This window comes from Andrena cerasifolii, chromosome 15 (genome assembly GCF_050908995.1).
Source record: "Andrena cerasifolii isolate SP2316 chromosome 15, iyAndCera1_principal, whole genome shotgun sequence".
NCBI classification, from domain to species: Eukaryota; Metazoa; Arthropoda; class Insecta; order Hymenoptera; family Andrenidae; genus Andrena; species Andrena cerasifolii.
In genome coordinates this window covers 3744005-3769751 of record NC_135132.1, presented here as the reverse complement: position 1 = coordinate 3769751, position 25747 = coordinate 3744005, and the positions used below count along the sequence as shown (strand labels likewise).

Sequence of the window (25747 nt, the reverse complement as noted above, 5' to 3'; positions counted from 1 at the left end):
CAATTACAGTGGCGGATTTAACAGAGCGGCCGATTAGCAGTTGCCACTTGGGCCCCCCAGGGCCCCATCCTTAAAAAAAAATGATTTTAACCAAACTATTTTTTTATTCCTGTATTATTACACTGGGTCCGTTTTCAGTAAACTACCGCTTCATTTTCCCGAAAAATGGGCCCCTGCTCAGAAGGCCCCCCTAGCTAGGGCCTTGTTTTAAAAAAAATTATGATTTTATCCAAGTACTATAGTTTTTGTCTATATTTTTCTATACACTTACCCCCTTTTAGTAAACTACCTCCTCACTATCCCAAAAAATGGGCCCCTCAGAACTGGTGAATTGTATCCGAATTTGATGAAGCGCGTCAAATGATAATGTGAAAATACTTCGCGATTTCGTTCTTAATAAAATCACTTTCAATAACTATAGTGACAATTAACTGCTTTTATAGACAAAGCAAAGATATCTTAAAAAACAGATATGAGAATATATGGACATAGGAAATTTTAAGAGAAAATAAATTTGTCAATATTCTGTTCTTTATTTATATTAAAAATTTTCCTTCGCAATAATTAACACAGGAGTACAGTATACACAAATGTACAATGACTGGATTGATAAACTTTAATCCATTAACGTAACTGACGAAAATGATCTAAACATTAAAAGCATTTATAAAATAATAAAAATGTATTTAAAATATGTTAAATCTAACAATGTATGGCATATTCATTCTCTTATACTCTAATATATATATATATACTCTATTGTTTTTATATATAAATTTGATTCTAGACAGTTTGGTCTGTTCTACTCAAGCTGGTATAATTATAAGAAGTGTGTGGTATATAATTGCAAAAAATATTTGTACATACTACGACTATAACACAGATTCTACTAATATCACTGAATTCAAAAGTAAATTCAACTTTTTTCATCTCAATCTGATTATAATAACGAGACAAACGATTTTCAAAGGAAAATCTTGCTAAAAAATGCACATAATCAGTCTATGTTAACCCTCGGTTGTCAGACCTACTTTTCCGAACGTCGTTGTCACATTGGATCGATTCGACCCAAGCCGATTTTCAATTGGCTGCTGTTTAAAAACTATCTGTTAAATTAAGTCATAAAACTTCTGAGATAAAGTTTGAACATTGTGGAATATATGTTCATCGTTGCAAATTAACATTTAAAGTATAATCATGTTTAAACAGTAAAGCCATTTACGGTAAACTCGCCGATTTCGATGGGCTTCAAATATATTGTAGCAGGCATGATTCTGAACAACTTTTTCCTACACATGTAACCGACGGTCGGCCCTAGTTTCCGAGATATTTTCAAAAATCTTTACATAAAATTGCTGAGCGCGACAGTAGCATCCCATGAGGGGGCGCAACATTTGCTTTTTTCAACGAAGACAGAAATTTTTCCTATACAAGTAACCGGCTGTCGGCCTTACTTTCTAAAATATGCGCAACAAACCTTGGTAAAATTTTCCTCATGGATTTGAACGAAAATTTTGTTAATCATCTTCCCACGATCGCCTCTCTGTACAGTATTTCTGTTGAATTATTCCGACACAACGCATTCCACTTTCCAACTTGTCCCGGGTATTAATATTGGTTGGAACTAGATTAGTGCGGGGAGCGCGCGCCCGCTTGCGAGCGCGTAAAGCATGGTAGCGAACCGATGTGAGTTTAACTAAAACATAATTTTTTCGCTAGGAAGAGGATGCTTTCGAGAGCACCTGTTGGGTGTGTGTGTGGGGGGGGGGGGGGGCCGTAGACAGCCCGACTATGTTCGGCGGCGCCGGATATTAGGATGACTCTGATTCTAAAACATAATTTTTTGCATCTCATTTTTAGCACCCCCAAACTCACATCGGTTCGCTACCATGCTTTTCGCGCCTACCGCACTAATCTAGCCCCAACCAATACTAATACTCGGGAGAAATTGGAAAGTGAAATGCGCTGTGTCGGAATAAGTCAACAGAAATACTGTACAGAGATAAGGTGATAAAAAAAATTCCGTTCAAATCCATGAGGAAAAGTTTACCAAGATTTTTTGCGCATACCTTAGAAACTAAGGCCGACCGCCGGTTACATGTATAGGAAAAAGTTGTTCAGAATCATACCCCCTAGAACATATTTCAAGGTCATCGAAATCGGTGAAGATCATGCTACTCGACAAGTGTACCCCATTTTCAAATTATGCCTCAAAGATATTTCACCTCAAAGTCAAATTGGGGGCCATTTTGACCCAGTGTGACAACCAAGAGTTAAAGCTTAAGGCTTCAATTAATCACCAAATCGCGATGTGAGGTATAATTTCATATGGTCATAAACAATGAGCATTATTGCACCGCCTGGTCCCAGTCTCAAAACTTTTGGTAATAACCCTTTGTACAAAGCTCTAAATCTGCAATGAAAATAGTCGCTAATTACTTATTTAACTTTAACTTTATCTGGTAAAATATGTGCAAATTATTAATCACAGACGAAAAAGTAGTAAAATAACGAAATACTAAAATGACTATCAGTAACAAAAGACATAATTAATAATGATTTGACCTGAAATAAATTACAAAAGTATATTTTAAATGTCCAAGTAAATAAAATTAGTTGGAATATGTATAGTTGTACAGCGTAAATGATACTTAAATCATTATAAAGTCATTGCCCCTTACCCTTCTTTCTGATATACTCGGCTAATAGTGCGTAGGGTACCTTTATATTGGACTTCACCCTGAGGCCCCTGAATGCGACTTTTAGCAACATCAAAAGGTATATTCATACAAGATGCCACTGTGCCTGATATAAAACCTATGGAGAACTAAAGAATATACGTTAAGTAAATTAGTAAGAACAGTGTGAAACATCATTGAATATAATAACTAAAATATAATCGCTATTCATTATGTTTACATGATATTTGCATTTAATCATAGCACATATGAAATGAATGCCATTTAAAATTGCACAGTGCATTGCTGGTAAGATGTTCGTTTATCAAATATTTTAATTACGCATTGAAAACAAAATCAATCTAGGAATATATACTGGAATAGTTTTCGAAATGGGCTTAACATTTATAATTTTGTGCTGAGTCCCTAATTAGTACAGGGGCGGATCCAGAGGGGGCGATACGGGCGATCGCCCCCCCCCCCCCCAAAGAGTAATAAAATAGAAAAATATTATGACATTGTGTATTATTCTGTATAAATAATTAATGTGAATTTAATTATTTAGGCTTAGGCTATAGTATCAGATAGAGATATTAAAATATAAATTATAAGCAAATTTTAAATCTCGTAAAATAAGGTTAAAAAATGTATCTTTTGTATCTTCAAATCATATGGTCAGTATGAAAAGTGAGGGTTTGTTTCAATAATGTAAGCAACCAGCAACAAATGTTGTTGGTCATTGAATCTAATGGGAACAAAAAGAAATTCCTTTGTCACGTTTTCTATATGCAATTCTATATAAGGAATTTTGTCTATCATTCTTTCATTTTAAATAAAGCATGTCATCTGCACTGCTGCAACAGAAAGTCACTTCTCATTCTGACGGAGTTAGCTTTCAATTTCACTTGCATCTTTACAATTCTAAATTCTTAAATCCTTTTCTTAAATGCCCCACATATTTACATAAATAATGCCGAGGAAATATCTATTCTTTCAATATTCATTAATAATAGAATATATACCTTAAGAAGAAATTCTGGAACATGATCATTGTGCTTTTGCAGTTGAGGAAGAATGGAGTTATAAATGCCGAAGTAAAAAGTATTAAAAATACCATTTCTCATTACTGTCGCGGATAGACCTTTATTGATACCGTTCAGTCCAAAGCCTTGTTGAGAAAGAATCTGCCGAGTCACGGCAAAAGTAGACGGACTGTGGGTTATATGCTTACGATTGGATTGCATTTGCACTTTAACTACTTCGAACGGATTTACTAAGATCCCTTCTGTTACACCAGTTAAGAAGCCAGCACAATAATTTGCCTGAAATGGGACATTGCATTATTATTATTAGCGTGTGCTATTAAATTTTTCCAGAAATATTTGAGTAAACTTTACTAGTGTAGTCTAACAAACACTCACAAGGGAACATCCCGAACCCGGAAATTCAAAAAATTCTGAAACTTTGTGAATACGTAGGGAATTTCCTCCTGATTATAACGCAATTTTTGTTTGCTGCCGAAATTCACTCTAAGGGGGTGTAATTAACCCCCGAGAATCCGGTTATTTTCCGATTTTGTGTTATAACTCGTGAACTGTAAAATAGTTTTTTTTATACCAATGATAGATCTAATTAAAAGAAGTAACTTTTGTCTTGGAACTTTTTTTCTATCTCTTACAGTTCGCGAGTTATAACAGAAAATCGGAAAATAGCCGAATTTTTAGGGGTTAATTTCACCCCCTTCGAGTGAATTTGGGCAGCAAACAAAAATTGCGTTGTAATCAGGAGGAAATCCCCTACATATTCACAAAGTTTCAAAATTTGTTGAATTTTCAGATTCCGGATCTTCCCTTGTCAGAATAATATGAAGTCTATTATCAGTTGTATACTGAGATTTATAATTTTGTTTGTCTTTAGCGATCATTTTATTTAACGGTGTAATGTAAAAATAACGGTGTGCGTGTATGTTTTGTATAAACAATAGCCATTGTTTAGAAGGAAGATTCTATAAAATGCAGTTTTTTCAAGTATAAAGTGTAGCTTAATCATCAAAGTATAGCTAACAAAAGTTTTAAGTTTCATAAAACTTCCAATTACTTACCCTTTATTATATCACATGCATGAGGAAATTATACATACCACTGGCATAACTGGTGCAATACTGTTAAATAACTTTTTATACTGCTCGAAGGAGAAAAACTAAAAAAAAAGACTTTTATTGTATTAAAGTATGATAATTGAAAATTTATGTTTACAATAGAGCTCAACCAATACTTAAATCTACTTTAATTTTGAATTTTTGTTGGAAATATACAGTGGCGGACGAAAGAAAGTTTACAACCTTTAAAATCGCATAACTTTTTTAGAATTCGTCCAGATGACATGAGTTTTTTTTTGAGAAGCTAGAAGGAGAAGTTTGCTAAGTGACGTGTTTCGTCGTTTTGAAAAAAATTGCAATGGGTCGGAATAGCGAAAAAAATAGTAAAGTTCGTTCTTTCAACTTTTCTTCTGACAAGGGAACACCGCAAACCCGGACTCACCGATTGGAAGGCAACTTTGTGGGTTTTTAGAGTGACTCAAAACAGGAACAACGGTGTGTTTCATTTGGGCCCTATCGCCCTTTAAGGGGGTGAAAACTAACCTCAAAGTCAAATTGGCATTTCCGCTTTTTCGCGTATAACTCTCAAAGTACAACAGACAGAAAAAAATGTTTCAAACAAAAGTTTAATGGTACAATAAGTGCTACAAACTTCCGTTAACAAAATTTTGAAAAGAGTTTTTTTCGTCAGTTATATATTTTTTTGTAACTTTTTTCAAAATTTTGTTAACGGAAGTTTGTAGCGCTTATTGCACCATTAAAGTTTTGTTTGAAACATTTTTTTCTGTCTGTTGCACTTTGAGAGTTATACGTGAAAAAGTGGAAGTGCCAATTTGACTTTGAGGTTAGTTTTCACCCCCTTAAAGGGCGATAAGGCCCAATTGAAACACACCGTTTTTCTTTTTTTTAATCACTCTAAAAACCCATAAAGTTGCCTTCCAATCGGTGAGTCCGGGTTCGCGGTGTTCCCTTGTCAGAAAAAAAGTTGAAACAACGAACTTTACTATTTTTTTCGCTATTCCGACCAATTCAATTTTTTTTCAAAATTACTAAACACGTCACTTAGCAAACTAATCCTTCTAGCTTCTAAAAAAAACTCATGTCGTTTGGGTCAATTCTAAAAAAGTTACGCGATTTTGAAAAGCGTCCAAATACATTTTTTACTAACTTTATGACAGTTCGAAACAGATATTTTCGGAACCGTTTCAACCCCTGCATAAAACCGAATGAAAAAATTATTTTCACAAATAAAAACATAAATTACATACTTTCACAGCTCTTTTAGGAGTTTCCATGATAATTGGGGGCAATATACCTTTCCAAAACGCTGCCAGACCTTCGCTTCTGTACATTTTTCTCATGCAATCACGAATTCCTGCGATACAAATAATATATTTAGCAAATGGGATGATATAATTAATCAAAATTAAGTATTGAAAATCAGTAGGACATAATTATACGCATCAAAGAAGAATATTATGCTAAAGTACATGTATGTTAATGATACAGTGCCTGTATAGTAGAGAGTATCATTCTGTGCACTTTTGACCTGCAGTTGAAAACGTGTTTTAATAAGATCCATAGGATGCATTATGCAGGCCTCTACAAAACCCGCGCATCCTCCTGAGCCGATCTGAATTACAGCCTCCTTTACAAAGCTTGGTTTGTGCTGCATGGTTTCTTTATAGGCCATCTTATTATTATTTGGTAATAGATATTTCTTCTCAATAGCTGATGATATGTTTTTGGTAAATCGTTGTTTCTGTATTTCGAGCGAGAGGAAATGTTACTTCCCTTTCAGCTTTTCTTCTAGCTCCACTGAAACTCCTAAGATAAACATAAGTGTAATGTTATAATGTGCAACTTCATTTATTACACTTAAGTTTCTATTTATTTACTTCACCTTTGTAATTTCTATTCTTTTTACAGTTATGCACTCTTAATACTTGTTTACTTCTATTCATTTACATTATTATCATATAGCTTCATTGCCCAACTATGGAATACAATACTACGTAGTATCTTAAAAAGTTTATTTGAATTTAGATGGGTTTTAACTCCCAATCTTCGTAATTCTTTTGCTGTTTGGATTAAAACATACCAGTCGTTTCTGGTTTATAGTTTAAATATGTTGTAAAGCTTGATTCTTACGTTACTTAGTAAATCTTCCAAGGTCGGAATAAAATGCTGTTTGAGCATGTGTTTAATATGAAATACGAAACTGGACAAAAATGCATAAATGTAAGAATTATTAAACTAATCGTTTATCATAGAAATTGCGCAATAAAAGGCACTTTTAGAATGAAGTACACAAAAGCAGCCTTATTACGATAATAATAAGGTAAAATAATTTTGTACTTGCGACACACGATTTCACGATGACTTTTGCTAATGTACGCTCAACTAAATTACGTAAAACTAGGTGTAATCGTGAAACATTGAGTGTGACGTAACAGATCTTTAATATTCTTTATCTCGACTTATATATATATGTTGCATAATTAAAGTTTTCGTGTTGATCGTTTTTTAGATCGAAACTTCGGAGGTGAAGAATTTCGCTTCGTTTTCGTAATTATTGTTTTTCCATCTGTTCTACAATGAAGCCTTTTTGGAGTATTATAGATTTTTTTTTTTCGGTTAGAATTTTCAGAAATTCCGAAACTTATAATTTTTCGAATGCCTTCAAATCAAAGTTGTGTACAGGGATACTGTTCAGAGAAATTTATTCACACTTAACGTGTTCAGAAGGAGATAAAAGATTAAGATTAAGTTCTAAAAATATATTTAATCACGCTTCATTGAGTAATACAGTTTTATTAACATTTTAATATTTGTACATGGATACAATGTAAGCCAAATTTGACAAACAAATTCAATCTTTCTTGGAAAGTTGAACTAGAGTAAAATTCAACTAATATACAGCAGTAATTAAGTGCCAGACTATAAGTATAATATAGATCTGCTAACTGCTATAATAATTTATTTATGTGAGTGTTAACACATACATACATTCATACAAGCATAATACACATTACAGAAAATACATTTATAATTGAAAGTTCCTGAAAGAGGCAACATATCTTTGAAAGCAACGAAGTAAAAGAAATGCACATATAATTAAATACAGACTAGTTAGAAAAACAGCACTGACTAATCAGTTTCGCAATAGCAACTGTAATTAAATTTCCAAGCAATTAGAAATCAAGGAATATTAACTCTTCCTGCAGCTAAACAGTTCTTCTCGCTTAATATTCCTAGAAAAATCTACTCTCATTTGGTATGGTACTGGTTTAATTAAATTTGGACAACGAGTAAAGCGCTTCTCAGCCATTAATGTGAAAACATCGTAAGTTTCCACTTTCAATTTTTTGAATTCGTAAAATCTGTATGTAACAAAAGTATCAATGGATTAATAGGAAGGGCTTAAATAACTGAAGCAAGTAGCACGATTGATGAGAATTCAGATTCACTTACATTATTTTGTTCTAAAATTGATCAGAAATACTAATTAGAAGAAACTGAATTTACTTGTATTTACACTATAAACAAATCATTTGGAAGATAACTTTGTAATTCCATAGTGTGCGGAGAAACGAAATTCTATACAGTATATAGTGACTCACGGCCATAATAGTACACTGTTTAAAATCGCATAACATTTTTAGAATTGGTCCAAACGATTTGAGTTTTTTTTTTGAGAAAAATTTTTTCGAACGTGTTTCGTCGTTTCGAAAAACATTGCAATTCGTCGAAATAGCGAAAAAAAATAGTAAAGGTCGTTCTTTCTGAGCCTGTAATGAAAATTCAAAAAACCCGTTTGTAGATTGAAGTAAGTTGTATACATGCTGAAAATTTCATCAAAATCGGTCAACGTTGCTCTAAGTTACAAAGGCTTAAAGATCGCAGAATAAGTTCGAAAATCGCGAAATTCCCGAAATCAACAATTTTCGACCTTATTCTGCGATCTTTAAAGGTTTGTAGCTCAGAGCAACGTTAACCGATTTTGATGATATTTTAAGCATGCATACAGCTTACTTCGATTTACAAACGGGTTTTTTTTTTTTAATTTTCATTACAGGCCCACAAAAAAAGTTGAAAAATCGACCTTTACTATTTTTTTTTTTGCTACTCTGGCCAATTGCTTTTTTTTTTAAACGACGAAACACGTCACTTAGCAAACTAATCCTTCCAGCTTCTCAAAAAAACTCAAGTCGTTTGGACCAATTTTCAAAATGTCATGCGATTTTAAAGAGTGTACGATTATGGCTATGAGTCACTGTATATAATTTTTGTTAAATAGCGAAAGGCCATAGAGATTAAAGTGCTCTGGAAAAGGTCTGACTTTACATAAAATAAGGAATTTTCTTAATTATAAAATGAAAATTCCAAATTTTCTGTTATTTCTGAACTTTGACTGAATGTAAAGAAACTAGCTATTTTTAAACGTGTAACTAAGCAATTGGAAATATTAATACCGCTTTAACCTTCAATTACTTAACCCTCCATCTAATTCTCCAATTATTATAAACTCTTTTATCCAATAAAGTAAATGTTACCTCCCCAAACAGAAGATTTTCAATTTTAGAACTTAAAATTTTTTTTATATAATTCCAGTGATACAACATTAAATAACACCTTTATAACAGAATGCTATTAATATTTTCCATTCTGCATACTTAATGCTCCGCATTTTCCAGCCAATATAACATTTCGATTTCTGAGTTCACTGATTTCGCTTCGTTTTTTTTTATCCCATTAATGAAGGAATATAAAATAGGGCTATTGTGAAAGCTAATGTTTCAGTGCGTTAATCGACACTAGTACATTAATTAACAAAAGATACAAATTCAGAACAGTGGGTTAATTATATTAATTTTGTACTGTACAGTAGTGGTATTAGTTGAAACGTTCCTTTCACACAATGACATCCACTGTCTCAAGTTCTGCGATTAGATCCACAAACTATACAGATACTTCTATCACTTCTATCAGTTACCGAAGGGACTGCAGATAACAACAGATTCTTTATTCACCTTCGTGATATTCTAATGATTCTTCGAACTGAACCGTACTCGAAACCTTGAATCATTATCGCCGCCATTTTGTTCTTACATATTCAATTCTAACAATCTTCCCGATGACAAGCTTCATCGTCGGCAGTCGTACTGTCGGTGATCAAGTAGGCACGAAGCGTCATTTTCAGTAATAGTCGCTTCGTTGCACGTTGTCTTTCGTTTATCATTTGCTTCGGTTTAATTTTTATACGACGCTCCAACAGTATGGAGGTTAGGCGTAGAAAGGTTTGTTTTCAGTGTTCCTTTTTTTTTTTAGTAAACTTTATATAGGGTATTTGAATAGTTTTTATATTGGAAACGATTTATTAATGCCCACAATTTGCATTTTGGAGTGTATATCTTGTGCCCGAGAATTCAATTAATTACACATTAGTAGGTGAGTTTTGTTAGAAAATTTCAACATTTTGGGTAATTTTGTAGGCATGAATTTCAATTATAGGCGCAAGGTTTTTATTTTCTTTGAGGTTACATTGTATGTTCAAATATTTCAATTCTTTTTGCGAAGATTCTGATCAGCTTATATTTTAAACACTCGAAACAGAACTCAATTAAAAAACATTTATGCCCGTGTGCATTTGGTAATTTAGTTACATAAGTTTTAAAGTAAAATAATAGTACGAACACTTAGATAGTTATATGATATACAATAATTCCGCCATTGTATGATTGTATGATCCCTATCAAAGTTCTAATCTAAAATACTTTATTTGCTCGATTATAAATCGTAAAGTTCTAACGGTTCTAACCAATGATTACACGCCGTATTGTAACGCGTGGTTCGGAATGACTCAGGGGAATTTTATCATGTTGGCAATATATTGCACTTAATATTATATATATTTTCATGATAAATTTCCGTTTCAAATTAGATTTTTAGTTTTAATCCTCATACTGCAAAATAAATATATAATTATTATCATTTTCATTCATAATAAGACGAAATTTGAAATTAGATCGTCGGCCGCCTGTGCCGCCCAGCTGTTGCAAAACATTTTTTTTTGGTTTCTGTTTATTTTTGTTTGAGCAACTTGTACAATACGACGTTACGAAATTTCCGCTGTAATAACCTTTATCAATTCTAATTTTAACTGAATAAAAGTGGGGAAATTTGCTAAATATTTTTTTTAATTTATAGCGGGTTGAATAGTGAATGAACACAAATGACAAAGGAATAGATAATTTTTAATAACAGATTCGCGTTAAATACGTTACAAATCTTACTTTGCAGTAACATAGTATTTTTCATTCATGATTTCTAGCTTTAATATTTTACTAATTAATCAGTATTATACGTATGTACATTGAACATTTTGAATATAGATGATATATTAAGTTTTAAACTTGGCGGGTAATATCAGTAATATTAATTTTACGAGTAGTTTCTACATTTTAAATATACTGATATAAAAATGTTACAACTTCGGTACCCCCGGTATATTGCCAGCAAATGCCAAAAGCCAGAGTGGCGTACCTAGTTTGCGCAGTTCCGCGGTTTCGTGAGTGCTTGCGGTCGTTGTTTACTTTCTTTAGCAACTTCCGCATGTAAAACAAGGCGTCACAAACAACTCGCGTCACCAATTACAATATAATTTAGATGCAATATATTCCAGTAAGTAAAGTTTCACACTCTAAATTGTTCTATTTTAAGTATCTCCATGTGGAATTTTATTACGTTTGAGGTTATGCATCCTTTTGTATTTGCGCTTGCCATTATCTGACAATTGCGTTCGTTCCTACTCTTATTTCTTCCACTACTAATAAATAGCAATTGCAATAATCGCAGTAACCTATTATTCTAAAATAAATAACTTCAACATTTCGGCACGAAGTCCGTCAATTTTTTTTATACCCTTGTCCCTTTTTTCGTGGAATACGTTATCCGTTCTTGTAACAGTTGATAAAAAAAACAGGTTTTTATCATTTCATATCGTTTTAAAATGAAAAATGCGTACTTATGTGCACCTTCAGTTTCGAAATAATTTGTTTGTATTAACCAGTGTTGCCAGATCAGGTTTGATCTTTTGCCAGAGATTTCAATTTCGTTGAGGAATATTTATTAGAATTTGTTATAGATTTTAATAGTTTTTTTTATTCTTTTATGGCATGCTACACCAGTGCAGTGCCTGCCAAATTCGCTAATGTTCTCTATTCTGCCAGAGACAATGGTTCAAAACCTGAGACTCCGGCTGAATGCCGAAGATCTGGCAACCCTGGTATTAACAGTTTCTTTATTCTGCGAAGACCAATTTGTTATTGACATTATCGGTCTATGTTCTATGTTACGTACCTTCTAATTGCTGATACATATTTGTGTTTTCAGTTACAATCAGAGGATGAAGATATTCAAGAATCAGAGCACAAATCACGTTTTAAGAAGAGTCATCCAGGCCGGAGATATTTCGCAGTCGTTGCCTTGTTGGGAATTCTCTTCCTGGGATACATAGCAATAGCGTATGATTGAAATTTATATATTTCTTACTTTATCTACTCTTTCTAAAGATACTTAGAAATTAAAATAACACAATCGCTTTCGTAACGCAAAAATTAACACAAACTAGTTTGATATGATTGTGCAAAACAGAAAGAATGATAGAAATTATGGATATTATTCCGAAATTATTCGACCGGTGGCCGATCGAGATGAGTTTTTGGGGGAGGGGTGGGGAGGGGGTGTGGGCCCTAAATCTAAAATTGTAGCTTCGGGTATTTATTAGTTTTCAAAATATTAATAAAAAATTGTTAACTTTATTTTTTAAAAAATTTTTTTGGACGATGTGCAGGCTCCCCTATTCGGGAACCCTCCCGTCCTGCCGTTTTTTATTTTTTAAATTTTGTAATCACAGTCTCAGTTTTAGCATCGCCAAACTCACATCGGTTCAGGGTTCACAGCGATTAATTACAGTGAAAGGAGGGGGAAACACCTACAGGAGTGGTGGTAATGTGCGTGAACTGACGCCAGCGCCAAGCCAGCCAAGTGGTGGCAACACGAAGCTAACCACGGCCAACCAGCGTCGATAATCTATTTCCCGGCGACGCTGGTTGGCCGTGGTTAGCTTCGCGTTGCCGTCACTTGCCTGGCTTGACGCTGGTGTCAGTTTACGCACACATTACCATCACTCCTGTAGGTGTTTCCCCCTCCATTCACTGCAATTAATCGCTGTGATTGCCGTGAGCGGGCGCGCGCTCCCCGCGCTAATCTAGCCCTAACCAATACTAATACCCGGGACAAGTTGGAAAGTGGAATGCGTTGTGTCGGCATAAGTCAACAGAAATATTGTTAAGAGAGGGGACTGTAAAGTGATTAAAAAAAAATCGCTAAGGTGAACCTTTTTATGCACAATTACCCCTGTATATTTTGAACGCATTAATTGCCGAAGCTAAAATTTTATATTCGGGGTCTTTCCACACCCCTCGTAATACCCACCATGTTTCATCTCGATCGGCCACCGGCCCCTTTCGGAAGTACAGCCGAAATTATTAGACAAGTTTTTAAGAATATATTATAAAATGGTTGAAGAAGTTGGTTTCACCGAGTGTGAAGAAAGCATTTCCATGCTGAGATAAGGTAATTTCTAAGTATCTTTTTTTAGAAATGTATAGTCGAAGAGAAAATAATAGAGCTGGAATGCACTGAATTCCAAACATAAGCTCTTGTTGCAACACAAATTCTGAGGAAAAAAATTGTAAATATTTCAATAAGGTTATGAATTTTAATAAGAAATATTTTTAACCATCCGGTACTCATGTTTATTTGGGTCGCACGAATACTCGTGTTTAATTAAAAAACATGATTACCTTGGGGCGATAATGACAAAATATCTGTTGGACAATGAATCTACGTATATTTAAATAATAAATACTTGAAAATGCGTATTTTTATGGACATTAAAAACATTAAGAACATTTTGACTTGAAACTTGCCTCGGACACAAGCATATTGTAGTATGTAACAGTTTACTCATTACTGTAAAACTGTATTCATGAGTTCATATTTTCTGAAGAAAAATACTAAATGGAATAAAGATTTATAATTTGGTACCACTGTAAAAAATTTATATTTTATACGGATTTTAGTTATTTTTTCATTTGGTTTTGTGTGCAGTCTATTTTATTTTGTTATATTTTTGTAATTCTGAGTACTACGACCACTATATAGTGTCGTTCCAAAAGCGATGTCCACAACTGTAAGGTCCCCTTGTTAGCATTCATCTTTTTATATAGGATCATATCTTTTTGGTAAGGTAAGTGAAATTATTGAGATACTCAAGTGTATGTTTTCAGGTGCCCCAACGTACATGATCTTTTTTTTTTAAATATTCCCCGTTTTCACATTATATTTGCAGATATTACAAGACATTTACAATCATAAGTTTAGTCTGGATTGAACGATAATCGGTTAGCAATGTCAGTTCCACCATCCCAAGTTCATTTTGATAACCATCTTCCGCGGCTGATTTTATTCAAAGTTATGGGTAGGAAAAACTATAATTTCCAAGAGGAGAAGAGTTGGATTGTAGGAAGAGTAAACTTTTCTTCTTTAACGAGTAAAATATAATTTCTTATAAGTACAAAGTACAGTAAATCCCCGTTGTGAGCCCGACGAACGGGGCTGGCGATGGGCTCACGGTGGGTGACTGACATGATTCTCTCTTCCGAACCCGACGGCAACTTCGAGTCTGACTCTTTCGTTTCCTCTCGCTCGTTGCCCGGTTCTCTCACTCTGGCCCGCAGGCTTCCAAGAGATGGTGGGGATAGTCGCCGGGCTGTCAACGGGAGGTAAAAACGGGCTCATAACGGGGACTCACTCTATGTGTAAAGGCTGCCGTTCCAATGTGGGGCCGGCGACGGTCCCACTAGTGCAAGGGAGAAGTATATATCTGTTTCTCCCTTGCGCTAGTGCAGGGGTGTCGAACTAGCGGCTCGCGAGCCGCAGTGGCTCCTTCCCCTCTTCCCCTGCTCCGTAGAGCCGTAGGAGAACGGCCCCCTCCACACCTACTTCACTCTGATGAATTTCTCAAAAAAATAAGTGGGGGAACCGGGGGCCCGACTCGTGCGGCTCTCGGAGTGGGGGAACCGGGGGCCTGACTCGTGCGGCTCTCGGAGTGGGGGAACCGGGGGCCCGACTCGTGCGGCTCTCGGAGTGGGGGAACCGGGGGCCCGACTCGTGCGGCTCTCGGAGTGGGGAAGTTCGACACTCCTGCACTAGTGGGGCCGTCGCCAGCCGCACATTGGAACGGCAGCCTTAACATACTACCAAAGCAAGTACACATACTAAAATGTGGAACGCTTCACGATTTTGCATGGCATGATATTTATCATCGTCTCGCAGGTTTAAATTCTCGTCAGAACTCTGTCGTAATCCGCCCATGGCCTTACATTTTTCTCCGCCTACTTTCTCACGCGTAAGGAAAACAGCAGCTACCAATTCGTTGTTACTACTATAGACCCTGTCCATTTCAGAAACTCCAATCGGCGACTTTCTGGCATCAACAAACACCTTTTCCAGATGCTTCGGACAAAGACTTTTCAAGCCTGTATCGTCAACTGTTACTGATTGCGTATCAAAGATGATTGCATGAATAAACTCAGCTGGATTACGCGACAAGGCATCAGCATTTAAATTAATTTCTCCTGGGTTATGTACTACATTGTTGCAGCGGAGAGGTGTCTCCTCGTTGGCCATTATTTCAAGCATTGAGAGCAAGAACGGGCTAACCCACATTGAAAAAAAATTAATTTTTCCTATTTTATATGATTAGTAGAGCCTGTTGGAATACATTATTGCCACTAACTCAATTTCGAAAAAAATGTGGGTTAGTCCGTTGTTGCTCTCAATGCCTCATTTATTTACAATAACACAAGCTCAAGTTTAACACAATACAATACTCACAACAACTATAAGTTTGCACAATGTGAGATTCAAATATTAAGATACGTCTGTCCACAATTCTGGTCACTTCGGTCTGCCTTTTCCGGCCGTCTTCTAACTTCAGATGCGAGTCACAGTAGAATAATCTCAGTATCGCTCAATGTTTCAGAAGCATAAACAATCGGTAGATCCTTGCCAATTGACCCCTGGCTCAATATAGCACCTACAGCAAAATTAGGAGCATCAGTAGTCACCAAAGCAGACGGTGTGAACTTCAGAAATTGTAAAAGCGGTTCCGTGCAAGTATCTCCTAATTTTTCAAAAGCTACCTGAGATTCAGTATCTCATGAGAAAGGAACAAATTATGTTTACCTTAGGTACACCAATTTTTCTTGTCATTTAGCATCAAGATTTCGTCGATTCTTTTCATCAAACAGGGAAATATATCAAACAGCAATGGGACAGTTGAAATATACAATTTTCTGCAAAGTAATAGGAAAATGGTGTTCCCATATCAAGGGTTTGGCCACACTTTACCAGCGTATTCTACTAATCGTAGTGACGGTGTTCTTGTGCAAGGATGCAGAGACTTCTCAATCTCATGTCTCAGAAGGTCCTCTCAAAAAGTTTGTTTCCTCAGCAGTTTCATAACATGTGATGAATTGGAGGAGGGTTGTAAGTCTCACAGCTTTGGGAGCAACAAATTCTACTGTATCCACAGATTCCAGTCAATCTCTCATTTAATTCTAATGGTAGGGGAAGTTGGGGCAAGGCGGGGTACTTAAGATTTGATGATGAATAAAACATAGGTTTTCATAATCAACTAATCAATTTTATGCCTGAACTATTCTTTGGTAATAAGTCTTTCAGTTTAACTATCAATCAACCGATTCTTTACTGGCTTTAATGGAATAATTAAAACAATTCAGAAAAAGTCGTTTCTCCCCATCTTGCCCCAGGGGTGGGGTAAGATGGGGTACCCCCGAGGGCAAGATGGGGTACCAATTAAAAAACAATATAAATAAAGTAAATATATATAAAGTATTTATTTATTTGCTTCACAGAACAGGCACACATGTGTATCGTTATCGTCCTCATCTTCTACGTCAGCACAGGACAAATGGGCCCATTTGCCACATATTTGGCAGCTTATCCATCCTTCCATAGACTCTAAATAGAGCCCATCGCAATATAAACATGAAGGATTTTCGTCTTCTTTGGTGTGTTCTTCTGACTCTGATGAAGAGTTTCTCATTTGTTGTTTTTTTGCTTTCTTTTCATTTCCTTTTCCTTTTCCCTTTCCTTTTAGTTTCAAATTTGATGATTTTTTTAATTTCGTTTTCTCTTCTTTCTCCTTTTCTGTCTTGTTTTTCTTTATGATGGCCATTTCGAGTTCATGTTTATATGCTGACGATGTTATAATTTCAGTTCTTCGAAATGAATTTGTTGTGAAATATTCTGCTCCACAATTTTATTTAAATTATTTTTTAGTGCATTTTTAATGAAATCGTTTAACATAATTTTTTTTTATATATTTTGTTTAAATCAATGAATTTATAAATATAAATAGAGGGTTTGAGAGTGACAAGCATTTATTCTTCAACTAAACATATTAAATAATAGTAAATAAATAGAAAAACATACTTTTGGCCAATAAACACAAAAACTATGTAATAAGGTCAGCGTCAATTCTTAAGGTGACAGTAATTCGGTCCTTTACCCTATTTAGTGTAATACCTCAGTGTGCGAAAGCTTATTTCTTGTGATTCTGCACAAAATGCTACTGCTGTAGCATTTTAACTGTGTTTAAACCAGTGTAAAAATACGTTGAAGTCTACGGTGACGAATTCAAAGCAGTACGGTTAGCGGTACATGTGTGTGAACACGCATCTCGCGTCTGTACGGCCACGCGTTTATCTCACTGGGACTTAAACAGCGCCCTCTGGAAGTCGGGCCCCTGAATTTCAACTGCAAGCATCTCGTAAACGAAGCTTCAAGTCGCAAAACGTTAAAGGACTTTGCCCAGTCCACTTGCTCCTTGCTTGAAGAATTTGCATGCTTCGGCTTGTTCCATCGTTTTGGGACACCCTGTATACATCAATGACTCAATAATAGGTCTATGAAAGTCGCTTTTAAGGTCAAGGTACCGCTTAATGTGTTCGGAACGAGTTGAGCTTCCAATGGAAATTTCTTTGTGGCTTTTTCTGTTTGTAAAAATCTGTCTCACTCATAGAGAGCGTGAGGAGTCGACTAACTATTTTCTAAAGCGCAAAGAAGACGAATGCTCCTCGAGGAAATATTCATTGTATTTCCATGTATACTTTATCACACGTGGGACTCCAGAAAAGAAAGACGTACTCGCTCAAAACGATAATATTACCATTTATCTGTATCTTAACACGCTGACTGCTGTATTCGGGTGACAGTAAAGTTTCCGATCGGGCCGCGTCACCCGTATTGTGGTGACGCTTATTTGACTACTTGCGCAGAACATTCGTACGTGTGTTGAAAAGATATTTCGCAGAGGAAGTAACAGAACTATTAAATACTAATTAATATAAACTATATTTATTAATATAACTTAAATTTATAATAGAATATTTTTCAGTATAAACTATTGCTATAAAAGTAAAAGGTTTATTAAGAAAATTATGTAGAATGTAAAACTTTAAAACAAATGCGAAGTAACGAAAATAAATGACCCAGAATAATACCATTTAAACAAACGGAGCGGGAGGTTATTCTTGCGCCAATCAGCGATTCACATTTTTAAATACCGGTGGGAATACCCAGCAGAGTACGCTTCGTACAGCGGTACTCGTGGCCTGAAGGAGATTTCACTGTAAAAGCGCGCGGCAGTCAACGTGTTAATTAGTACAATATTCCCTCTCTATAAACCCGACCGGATTTCGCTCACGTGGCTAGAGAGTGAGCCAGAGAGAGGGAGGGAGGGAGGGAGGGGGCGGTCAGTATAACATACCTGCCCCACCAGCGGTAGGCCGAGTATCCCCCACCGTTTATCTATCTCGCCCGCTACCGAAGCGACTGGCCGAAGCTGCCGTCGAATGCTATGTAGTACATACGCGCGAGGGTCAAGGGAGAAGCCAGACAGTTCGGCTGAACTCCCACAGTAGAAACCCTCACCCTCCCTCACTATGTGCACTGGAGCGGACCCGCGCATCGAGCGGCATGCACATAGACAGCAGGTCTTCCTCTATTACCTCCCGAACCTATTTTCCTCCACTTTTAATTATGTACGCTGTTTTCTATCTCAACGCATTTCCCTCAACTATTCCCGCGAAGCTATTACCGATCTGCGCGTACCTTTCACCGATACACGTAGACAGTCTGGGCATTGGCAGGCCGTTAATAAAGCGATTACGTAACTCCTCGGGGTCGCCTTCTTCCCCCCTCGCTATAGGCACGCCGAGCCGTCCCCACTCCTCTGCTCGCTCCTGCGCATGCGTCCCCTCCGCAACCGCGCCGCGGCACCCGTCAGGCAAGTACAGCTGCACATGCGCCCGCGGTGAGTCATCGGTGGTGCCACTTCCCACCGCTGCGAGCAGTCTGCGAAGCCGCGTGACGAGAAAGCGTGCGCATCGCCGCTGCAAGATGTCCACTGGCCGCGGCATTAAGCGTATCGTTTTGACGCTCCAGCAACGCCTCGATGTCGTGCAGAAGCTGCAGTACGGCGTATCTGTGAACCAATTAGCCATCGATTATGGCATCGATCCCACCACCGTTCGCCGTATCAGAAGCAAGGCGGCCGAGTTACGTGAGCGCTCGCAGATCCCAGGCGCCGCGACCAGGAGGAAGATGCGGAAGCCCGTACTGGAGGACGTGGACACGCATTTGTACGCGTGGTACCTAGAACGACGCGGCCTGGGCGATAATATCACCGACACCATGCTCCAGGAGAAGGCTAAGAAGTTGAACGAACAGTTCGGTGGCCCGTCTACGTTCCTGGCATCCAAAGGCTGGGCATGGAGGTTCAAGAACCGACACGCCATCGGGTTGCACGATCCTTGCGGTGGCAAGGTAGAGGCCGACACTGTCGCGGCGCAAGTATTCACCCGGGCCTTGTTAACGCGCCTGGAGGAGCAGAACATAAAGCTGCAGAATATTTATAACATCGACGAGTCGACCCTGCTGTGGAAGTCCCTTCCTCAGAGGATACTGGCCCGCGCTGGCAGGAAGAGAGGCTTCGCGAATAAAGTGAAGAACTACCGAGTCACCGTGGGCCTTTGCGCGAACGCAACCGGGACCCATAAGCTCCCGCCGTTCTTCGTCTGTAGGTACGAGAGGCCGCGGGCCCTGAAGCATTGCTGGGACACGTTGCCCGTCATCTTCAAGAACCAAGAAATGGCCCGCGTTGATTGGAACGTGTTCGCCGAGTGGTTGGAAGTGAACTTCAAGCCAGCGGTTAGGAGGAAGCAGCAGGAAACGAGATCCTACGGGAAAGTGTTGCTGCTGCTGGACAGTTGTGCGGCTCACGTTTTGCCCCCGGAACTGGAAACTAGCGATGAGGATATTGAGCTTATATTCCTCCCGGTGAACACGCTGTCGATACTGCAGCCAATGAACCAGGGGATAATGCGGAAAGTGAAGAGGTCCTTCCGCCACCGTGTCCTCAGGCGGATCTTGGACTTCTCCCTCGGTGTGACGGCGTTCTATGCGGACTACGACATAAAGGACTGCGCTGATTTCGTGAATGCCGCCTGGGTAGACGTGACGTCCGCTGATGTCTGCAACTCCTGGAAACGCTTGCTAGGCGACGGAAGTATGGAGGTGGAGGAGAAAGACGCTGATATGTCCGACATTAGCGCCATTACGGAAACGGCGAAGAAAGTCACCGGGGAGGCGCTTACTCAGAAGGAAGTGCTGGAGTGGCTTTCAGCTTGCGAGGATGTGGAGGGTAAAATAGACGCTTTCGAAGGCGAAGAGGAAGAGTCTCGTGAACAGAGGATACCATTGATCCTCGGCGATGAAGAGATCGAACAGACTTTCGCGAATCTGGTCCTGTGGACCGAAAGCCAATCCGATTTTGTGAAATTGCATGTAAATCAATTGCAGCGCTATTATGATTTAGGATGGAAGCAAAGCGAGCTTAATGACGTTGAATAAGCTCCTCTTATATTTATTTATCTTGCATCCCTTAGCATGCCGCTCGTGACTTGGATAAGACTTTGTTATGTTTTTAACAGACCACCGCTTTTGTTGTGAGAAAAGATCTTCTCTGCGTAGGAGCATCTTTATTCTGAATTAGACTAGTGGCTTCCCGTACTGCGTATTATGATACCCACCAGTTGGTGAGGATCTACACCAACTGATCAGGGTCGTACTTTGAATTTGTTAGAAAAATGGTCGGACTCGTGTTTTTGGCGCGACAAAAATTAAATTCTTATATTTATTGTAAAATGTCAGTGAAAGTAGTTTTAACGCATGGTCGAGATTTTTCTAATCAAATGAAAATAAAAAAATAATCTTTGTAGTTTGAAAGAGTTGGAAAAGAATATTTATAAACTGTAGCGAAGTCAGATAATAAAATGTTATAGGGGAAAGTGGGGCAAAAGGGAATACCTAACTTTGGAGTGTGATAACAAAAAATCCGAAGGAGGAAAGACATGGGACTTCACTAGGACTCTTAAGTAGACCCGAGACTATAAGAAAATCTAAGACTTTGTTAAGGAAAATGTTTGGCAAGGAAGGAAAATTAGATTTTCCGGAGGTATTAAAATATTCGACTCGGTCAAGTGGTGGGGTAAAACTGAACAGCCATTTAAAACCATGTTACAGTACAAAATTTTTATTATTTAAAAAGTATTAATTTATGTAAAAGACTATAAATATATGTTGTTGATATAACTATTATAGATGACATCACAAAACAATATATATTATATAGATAAGAAAAAATATAATAAGATAGCATGAAAATAATTAAAGATACCCAAATATAAATATAAAACATGGAAAAAAGTATAAATTAATACATTGCAAGAAAGAATGAATACGTACTGAGAGACATTTAAATTCTTTCCCATACGTAATAGGTGTTCCGTTTTACCCCACATGAGGCAATTTAGTAAATTGAATATTTACACTTCAGCGTGAGATAAAGAACCAGGAAAAACGACAAAACGCAGTGTAAGGATTATATGTAAAATCCAAAGCTGTGCCTATCGTTATAAATTTTGTAAATACCAGTTAATAAAATGGTGGAAATGCTAACACAATATCGAAACTTCAACACCGGAAAGTTTTCCAATTTTGTAAATAAAAAAATAACATGTGCACGGATCTACTGTCGATCCCAAAATATTGTCGCCATGTCCCACGATATCTAAAAGAAACATTGATATTTCGTTTAGCCCCACTTTCCCCTAGAGTTGTAAGACATTAAATAAGAAGATAAACAAGTAGCAAAATTTTTATTGCTAATCGATACAAACATTTGTAAAAGAAACAAAAGTTATCGTTAGACTTTTATAATCGATAGAAATAGTATGTTATTACTTAAAAAGAATATTTTAGATCTTACTCTGGAAATTCCCTAGAAAAATGCCGCGCACTGTATCGAAGCACAGTAAAATATTAAGAATGTTTAAAGTCAGCATCACGAAACAGTGAATTTATTAGTAAGGTACTGTTTTGGTGTTAAGATTCACAAGAGCAACAAGTGTTTATATTCTTACGGGTTTTTGAAATTTTTGTGTAATTCCCTAGGAGAGCAGGGGTTCTCAAACTTTATTTTCCACGCTTCACTCAAATATCTACACGAACAGTCACATACCACCAATTAAAATTAAGACTAAAATTACACTTTAACAATGTTAAAACATGTAAAAAAAAACATGCTAAGAAATTGATTTATTGCACAGAAAAAATATTCGAAGAGCATTCGCGTATCATAGTTTGAGAACCCCTGCCCTAGAGACTACAGATATTTTAGTACAAAGTACACCAGGCCCACTCCTTCCTGGCCACTCCAACACATACGCTTCTACAATAGTTCATGAATATTGTGTAAGAGAAAGTCTATAACGTGGCATTGCTCTGAACCATATTCACGAAGTGTTGTACAAAGACTCACCAACTGAATGTTCACCAATTGAAGTGTACCACTAGTCACCGTGCATCAGAGGTGGGCAAAATTTTTATTGAAACAAAAACTTCGAATAACGAATAAGAGTTAAAAAAAAATTATTACTCGTGTGTCGAATAAAGTTATAACGAATAAACTTAAAGTAACCTTTATTCAATCCGTTATTTAAATGATTCCTAATTTAGTTAATGCCCAACTCTGCCGTGCATATGTATTGGAGCGACCAAAATCAAGTGATTCTAGTGTACAACTTATGCTAAGAAAGCCTGAGAAACGTGCCTTAAAAAAAGAATAAATTTTAATTGCGTTGTAATTTTAATTAGCGAGAGATACTTCCCGCATGCGATCTTCATTACCCTCAACTGTCCGCTGCTTATTGGCGAAAAATAGGTGAGAGCGACTCTGGGCGTATAGGGAAGGGGTAAAGCGTGCGTGTCGCGGAGGTTACTGGAGTTATTGGCGCATTATATACAGGGTGTCCCCGTCACCAGTGGTACAAGTGGCGGAGTGGTGATTCTACATTAAAAAAATAGTCGAAATTGTAGAATAAATTTTTTTGATGTCGCGCTTCGTTTTCGAGAAAATTGACTTTGAATTTTAGCCGAATAGGCGTGCACCGAAGTATAGTTTTAGGTAGTGTGACATAATAATACCCATTTTTAAGTATTAGTATTTGTAATACTATTTCATTCCGAAACGAATAATTATAAAGGTACTTATTTGTTCGCACTGGCGTTATAACGAAGTACGAATATAGGAAATGCTGATTTGTGATTAATCGCATTTTTTAGTTATATAAATCTAAAGTTACAAAATTAAAATTTTTTGGAATAAAGTTTGATTGATCGAATAGAATTGTTGACTGTGGCGCTGGCGTCGGCGAATTTTCCAGCGATTTTCATCTTGGCGTTGATTGGTTCGACGGTCGTGACGTCATCTAGCGCATGCGTGGACGTGGGTAGCCGGCCCCACTCTAAACCGGTTACCGCTGGTAGTCGGTTTCCACGCCACCCTGGTCGCTGTGATGCCAGATCGGGGACGGGTTCCCTCGAGAATTTCCCCCACCTCGCGCACACTACGCCGGAGCTGCGTGTCCGTGAGTTGGACTCTGAAGCGCCGAGCTCACGGACGCGCCACTCCGGCGTAGTGTGCGCGAGGTGGGGGAAATCCTCGAGGGAACCCGTCCTCGATCTGGCATCACAGCCGTAGAGCCGTAGGAGAACGGCCCCCTCCACACCTACTTCACTCTGATGAATTTCTCCTCCCAGTGTTGCACTCTCTCCCTACCGGGTCTCGTGCAACGCGTGGGGAAAAATAAGTGGGGGAACCGGCTGACCGGGGGCCCGACGCGTGAGGCTCTCGGAGTTACAAGCATTGCGCGATGAGGAGAACCAGTCGACGGCAACGAGAAGATTGTTGTGTTAGTAACGTCTGTATAGGTAGATTTCAGTGTATTATGCCGAAAGTTTTTTATTAATATCTCAGAAACTAACAAATACCCGCAGCTAAAATTTTATATTAGAGTTTCTCTCCCCTCACCCCCCCCTCCCGTCCAACCCCTCAAAATTTCGGTTCATTACGGTGGTTGGGTCATACCGTAGTATATCCCTAAATTGAAGGATATTAAAACATTTTGATAAATCATAGGCGATCGTGATCGAGAGCGTGGGAGGGGCAGAGATCGTGGTCGCGGGCGCGCGAGTTAATTCCTGTTACCTTGAAACCATGTTCATACAAAAAGAAACAGCGGTAGCTAGAGATGCAAAATCACGACAGCAATCTCAAACCTGCGAAAGCATGGCCAACATTTTATTGTTCTCTGTAATGATTATTGTTGGAGTTCAACGAGTCTCAGTGTTAGGACTAAGGGGCTGCGTTTCTCTTTTTCTGGAGAAGAGGGGCGAAGGGTCTTGACCGGGGCATAAGGTGACGACCGTAGCCAGTCTGAAAATTGTGACCAAACCGTGCAGATCGCGTTCCGTCTCTTAAAGTTTCTTTTTTCTTGTATACTTCTATATATAACCAACTAACATTAATACGTGGACACACTGTGTATTGTCTATCTATACAATAAACCATAGTTGTGTTTATAGTGTGACATTTATTTTCAACCTCTGCGGAGTAATTTCCAACAATTATTAATGGTTAATATACCTATATTTAAATAAGGGTATGATGGAGTTTCAGTCCAAATGATACATTAATAAACGAGGAACGAAGATTTACGAGGGTCGATCAATAAGTACCCGTGTTAGGAATGAAGTGGCAAGTTTTTCACAATTTGTTTTTTTCTATTCTTCAACGTAATCTCCTTTTAGTACAATACACTTTTCCCAACGTCTCTGCCATTTCTTTAGCCTCGCTTCTAGCGACCCTGTCATAAACGGTCGCGTCGTCTTCGGCCGCGCATTCGGCGAGTCAAGCGTACTCGCCGAACCGACCATACGCTGACCAGGCGTAGGAAAAAAACCCAGGCCCGGGACTAGTTCAGGGCCGCAGCTTACACATAGGAAATTCAATTCCCATACTGTTCGTGAACAGTTTGGAGACGCACCTTTACCTTTTACGATCAAATTTGACAACTATTGATAAATGAACTTACCTCCTAATTCATTAACAATCATATTTGAAGTAAATATAGCTGGCGCAGTGGACATTATCACATCACTCACTAAGTCTCCGGTCTAACTAGGAAAAACAATTTTTTTTTGTAATTTCACTTTATTATTCATCAACGTACTCTCCTTCACGAGTGATACATTCATTCCAACGTTCCTCTAACTTTTCAAAGAGATCAGGCATAGAGATCAAGGTTCAAGGATGAGTAATACGGAACGGATGAAATCACAGAAGGAATTTAGGATATTTACTATTGCTATCTGCAGAAGTAAACGAATGACTGAAACTAGAGAAAAAGAAATT

At 37.7% G+C, this 25747-nt stretch overlaps 2 protein-coding genes across 6 annotated transcripts in view; one reads left to right on the top strand and one right to left on the bottom strand.

The window, feature by feature from the left end:
• Nucleotides 1–663: 663 nt before the first annotated feature.
• LOC143377216 (mitochondrial 2-oxodicarboxylate carrier) lies at nucleotides 664–9947 on the bottom strand. Of its 4 annotated transcripts, none has more exons than XM_076828275.1 (8): nucleotides 9810–9947; nucleotides 6289–6603; nucleotides 6045–6151; nucleotides 4818–4877; nucleotides 3701–4000; nucleotides 2682–2827; nucleotides 2187–2413; nucleotides 664–1208 (listed from the first exon to the last, which is right to left on the bottom strand). In XM_076828275.1, the coding sequence occupies exons 2-7, from the start codon at nucleotides 6467–6469 to the stop codon at nucleotides 2293–2295; spliced, it is 915 nt and encodes a 304-aa protein (XP_076684390.1). In that variant the 5' UTR covers nucleotides 6470–6603; nucleotides 9810–9947; the 3' UTR covers nucleotides 664–1208; nucleotides 2187–2292. The 4 variants fall into 4 exon arrangements, with proteins under 4 accessions (XP_076684390.1, XP_076684389.1, XP_076684391.1 ...); XM_076828274.1 differs by lacking the exon at nucleotides 9810–9947 and adding an exon at nucleotides 7135–7274; XM_076828276.1 differs by lacking the exon at nucleotides 9810–9947 and adding an exon at nucleotides 6680–7102.
• Nucleotides 9942–25747, top strand: part of Ntpase (ectonucleoside triphosphate diphosphohydrolase NTPase) — a 35508-nt gene continuing 19702 nt past the window's right edge. Inside the window, exons 1-2 of one of the 2 annotated variants that reach the window (XM_076828248.1) lie at nucleotides 9942–10076; nucleotides 12172–12302. In XM_076828248.1, coding sequence (XP_076684363.1) covers nucleotides 10056–10076; nucleotides 12172–12302 — 152 coding nt within the window. In that variant the 5' untranslated portion in view covers nucleotides 9942–10055. Of the gene's footprint in view, nucleotides 10077–11309; nucleotides 11461–12171; nucleotides 12303–25747 lie in introns of those variants that run through there. The other variant, XM_076828249.1, reaches the window with a different exon arrangement.

Excerpts from the sequence above, each read along its gene's own strand:
- LOC143377216 (XM_076828275.1), bottom strand. The coding sequence starts at position 6,469 with ATGGCCTATAAAGAAACCATGCAGCACAAACCAAGCTTTGTAAAGGAG. Across the intron at positions 6,152-6,288 it reads TGATACTCTCTACTATACAG|GAATTCGTGATTGCATGAGA; the intron begins GCACTGTATCAT and ends TTTGTATCGCAG. Across the intron at positions 2,828-3,700 it reads TTCCAGAATTTCTTCTTAAG|TTCTCCATAGGTTTTATATC; the intron begins GTATATATTCTA and ends TATATTCTTTAG.